At 44.7% G+C, this 4,500-nt stretch overlaps 1 protein-coding gene across 1 annotated transcript in view; it reads right to left on the reverse strand.

Annotated features, from left to right (window-relative positions):
- Positions 1–1,764: 1,764 nt before the first annotated feature.
- LOC118941436 (beta-crystallin B1-like) overlaps positions 1,765–4,500 on the reverse strand; it is a 5,606-nt gene continuing 2,870 nt past the window's right edge. The window contains exons 5-6 of the mRNA XM_090210112.1: positions 4,018–4,160; positions 1,765–2,748 (exon numbers count right to left, since the gene is read on the reverse strand). Of these exons, the coding sequence (XP_090066238.1) occupies positions 2,577–2,748; positions 4,018–4,160 (315 nt within the window). The 3' untranslated portion in view covers positions 1,765–2,576. The remainder of the gene's footprint in view (positions 2,749–4,017; positions 4,161–4,500) is intronic.

Below are 4,500 nucleotides of genomic sequence, written 5' to 3' on the forward strand. Positions count from 1 at the left end.
CCTGCATGGGGATTTCATGTGGCCCTTGGTCAACAAAGGATTTCCTCTTGGTCTGGTGGTTTACACGTTGGTTTCTACAGCGGCAGACTGGGGTTCATAACCCGCCTAGAACATATGTCAGTCCAACACAGGTGGTACAGCATGTGAGCTGTTAACGTTTTCATGAAGAACCCCTCCACTGTACTCTAACTAGACTGTAGCTATATGAAGAACCCCTCCACTGTATTCTAACTAGACTGTAGCTGTATGAAGAACCCCTCCACTGTATTCTAACTAGACTGTAGCTAGATGAAGAACCCCTCCACTGTATTCTAACTAGACTGTAGTTATATGAAGAACCCCTCCACTGTACTCTAACTAGACTGTAGCTATATGAAGAACCCCTCCACTGTATTCTAACTAGACTGTAGCTATATGAAGAACCCCTCCACTGTATTCTAACTAGACTGTAGCTAGATGAAGAACCCCTCCACTGTATTCTAACTAGACTGTAGCTAGATGAAGAACCCCTCCACTGTATTCTAACTAGACTGTAGTTATATGAAGAACCCCTCCACTGTATTCTAACTAGACTGTAGCTATATGAAGAACCCCTCCACTGTACTCTAACTAGACTGTAGCTATATGAAGAACCCCTCCACTGTATTCTAACTAGACTGTAGCTATATGAAGAACCCCTCCACTGTATTCTAACTAGATTGTAGCTAGATGAAGAACCCCTCCACTGTATTCTAACTGGACTGTAGCTAGATGAAGAACCCCTCCACTGTATTCTAACTAGACTGTAGCTATATGAAGAACCCCTCCACTGTATTCTAACTAGACTGTAGCTAGATGAAGAACCCCTCCACTGTATTCTAACTAGACTGTAGCTAGATGAAGAACCCCTCCACTGTATTCTAACTAGACTGTAGCTAGATGAAGAACCCCTCCACTGTATTATAACTAGACTGTAGCTAGATAAAGAACCCCTCCACTGTATTCTAACTAGACTGTAGCTATATGAAGAACCCCTCCACTGTACTCTAACTAGACTCTAGCTAGATGAAGAACCCCTCCACTGTATTCTAACTAGACTGTAGCTAGATAAAGAACCCTTCCACTGTATTCTAACTAGACTGTAGCTAGATGAAGAACCACTCCACTGTATTCTAACTAGACTGTAGCTATATGAAGAACCCCTCCACTGTACTCTAACTAGACTGTAGCTAGATGAAGGACATATGAAGAACCCCTCCACTGTATTCTAACTAGACTGTAGCTATATGAAGAACCCCTCCACTGTATTCTAACTAGACTGTAGCTATATGAAGAACCCCTCCACTGTATTCTAACTAGACTGTAGTTATATGAAGAACCCCTCCACTGTATTCTAACTAGACTGTAGCTAGATGAAGAACCCCTCCACTGTATTCTAACTAGACTGTAGCTAGATAAAGAACCCCTCCACTGTATTCTAACTAGACTGTGGCTATATGAACAACCCCTCCACTGTACTCTAACTAGACTGTAGCTAGATAAATAACCCCTCCACTGCTATTGCTGCCATGATATCACACAATCAATGTATAAAAGGCTCATTATTTGTTCTGTCTAAAAACCTGATGAAGTCCAAGACACAAAACACGTTGGTTTTGCTTTTAACAATTAAGAAACTTATTAACTTCCACTGTCCTCTAAGAGTTGCTGGATCTCCTCTCTGTCACACAATCACCACCACAAGATAAACGTTTGATTAAATGAAGAATCCGAGGTGAAATCAGGTCAAGTTTAGTCTCTTTATTTGGGTTAGGATAGAAGAGGGTGCAGGGTCTGAGGACAAGCTTTTACAGTGACTGTGGCAGAGGTACGCAGCACATTTCCTTGAATCCTAGAAGTCTAGAACCCTAGATACCGTTCCCTCTTCTAGCCACGACAACAGACCCACACACACATCCGTACCCCCATAGATCAGAGTCAAAGGAGACACATTAGTCGTCTCGTTTTGGGCTGAATTTACGTTTGAAGAGAAACAGGATGGTTGGATGAAAAGTAAATTATGCGAGGGGGAAAAAGAGAGAGAGAGAGGGGAAGGGAGGGGTCTGAAAATAACAGAGACGGGGAGAGAGAGAGAGAGAAAAATAGAGAGAATATCTAGCTATCTACCTATCAACCCACCACCTCTGGTCTTTGTTGATCTGTGAGTTGTTGTCGTTGTTTATTTACGTCAATAGTCTTAGAATCCATTGTTGTTTCGTGGTGTTGACGTATCTGTCCAATCAGGGCGGCTGTACGCCACAAGTCTTACATCTCTCAAACAGGTAGAGGGCGTCGTCTCAAGAGGGGGAAAAAAACAAGTACCTCCCTCCATCCCTCGCTCTCTCCCTCGCTCTAAAAAAAAAGATTTAACCACGGAGAGGATCACCGGGGGGGGGGTGAGGGGTCGGATGGAGGGATGGAGGGAGCTTTCTATCTTCCTATAGATAGGGTGCTTTCTTCCTGTCCCTTTTAGCCTTCCCCCCTCCTCCTCCTTCTCCTCTACTGTGCCCTTCCTCCGCCTCTCCTCCGCTCACTCTCTTTCTCGCCCTCTGGGACCCTCACTTGCTGGACAAGGTGTAGCAGCCGTGCTGGTGCCACTGCATGTCGCGGATACGCCTCACAGACTGGAACTGGGGGTGCCGGGCACCGAACTCGTTGAAGTGCCGGTACTCACCCTTCTCCAGGAGGTACTGGGAACCACGGTATCCAGGGAACTGGTAACCCACCCAGCTGGAAGAAAACAGCAGAGGAGAAGGGGGATGAGTGGAGGGATGGAGGGATGGAGGGAGAGAGATAGATGGGAGAGAGAGGAGAAGTTGGAAAGGGCTGAGTGAATGAGGGCTGGAATGGGGGAAGAGAGGGACATAGATGGGAGAAAGAGAGAGGATGAAGAAGAGATGAACAGAGGCAGAGAAATAAAGACGGAGAGAGAGAATCAATAGTGTGAGATAGAGAGAGAGGGCAGGAGGGACACAGAGGCAGAGAAATTAGCAAAGAAGAGTAAAGTAGGAAAGAAAGCGTGAACCCAGGGAGAGAACTGATGGAGACAGAGAGAAAAGATGAGAAGCCGACAGCATCAGAGGAACAGGCAGGGGAGCTGGGAGCTGTGAGGGAGAGAGATGTCTTGTTAAATAGAGGTATTGATCTGTTTGTCACGTTTTGCCTGTTGTGCCACAGGTACCTGTCTGTCCGTTTGATGTTTCAACTAGAGGGGAACCTGTCTACTCACTGTGGGCCAAACACATCTATGAAGGAACTGGACCGATCTCCTCTCTCACTGTGCAGATACACTGGAGAGACGAAGCTCACATGTACACAGATACACACACACACACATGTACATGCACACAGATACACACACACACACACACACACACATGTACATGAACAAACACACACAAACAAACGGTGCTATATAAAACCCTTTGTTCTGATTCTGAAGAGGCTGTTTAAAACAGGAAAGACATCCTGACATCAGTCCTGCTGCCTTTCGGAAAGTGAATCACAGATCTTCAGGGATACGTCCCAAATGGTGCCCTATTCCCTATTTAGTACACTACTTTTGACCAGGGCCCATGGTGCATATGAAGGGAATAGGGTGCCATTTGAGAGGCAGACTAGATTCTATTTGAAGTATGTAGACACAGGAAGCCAGAGGGAAACAGAGAGCCTATATATTAAATGATCTTCTAAATGGAATTCCTCTGACAATTAAAACTATTGTGGAAACTTTCGTCATTCCAAACTATTTTAGAAACAGTTTCTGAATTCTATTATTTACATAGAAACGGTGGAACGACTCAGCCATTTGAAATGAATGAATCATTTGTACAATAAATTACAAACGATCTAAGGTATCTAGGTTTGGTGATGCCTGGTTGTTTATGTCATAATGACATTACTGTCTCATCCACTTCCTGCTCTATCTCATCCTATAGACCAATGGCATGTTTGTCTGTGATGTGGGTGTGTCCTGTTGCCGCAGCGAGGACCACTCACCTTCCGCAGCTGACCATGATGCTGCCGACCCTATCGGTGAATCCGTAGGAGAACAGAGAGGGAACATCATCATCCATGATCTCCATCTTACGACCCTTGAACTCTCCAACCTCGAACAGGCAGATCTTGTGCTTCTCAGGGTCCTGAGAGAGAGGGGATAGGGGGAAAGAGGGGAGGGAGGTGGGGGAGAGAGAGAGGTGGAGTTACAAACTAACATAACATAACTAACAGATAACAGGCAGAACTGATCAATTTGGATAAATTAATGGATGGATGGATGGATAAATGGATGGTTGGATGAATGAATGAATAGATGAATGGATGAATGAATATGGATGGATGGATGAATGAATGAGTAGATGGATGGATAAATGAACGAATAGATGAATGGATGGATGGATGAATGAATATGGATGGATGGATGGATGGATGGATGGATGGATGGATAAATGGATGGTTGGATGAATGAATGAATAGATGAAT

The sequence above is a fragment of the Oncorhynchus mykiss genome, chromosome 19 (genome assembly GCF_057628025.1).
Source record: "Oncorhynchus mykiss isolate SJ-2025 chromosome 19, ASM5762802v1, whole genome shotgun sequence".
NCBI classification, from domain to species: domain Eukaryota; kingdom Metazoa; phylum Chordata; class Actinopteri; order Salmoniformes; family Salmonidae; genus Oncorhynchus; species Oncorhynchus mykiss.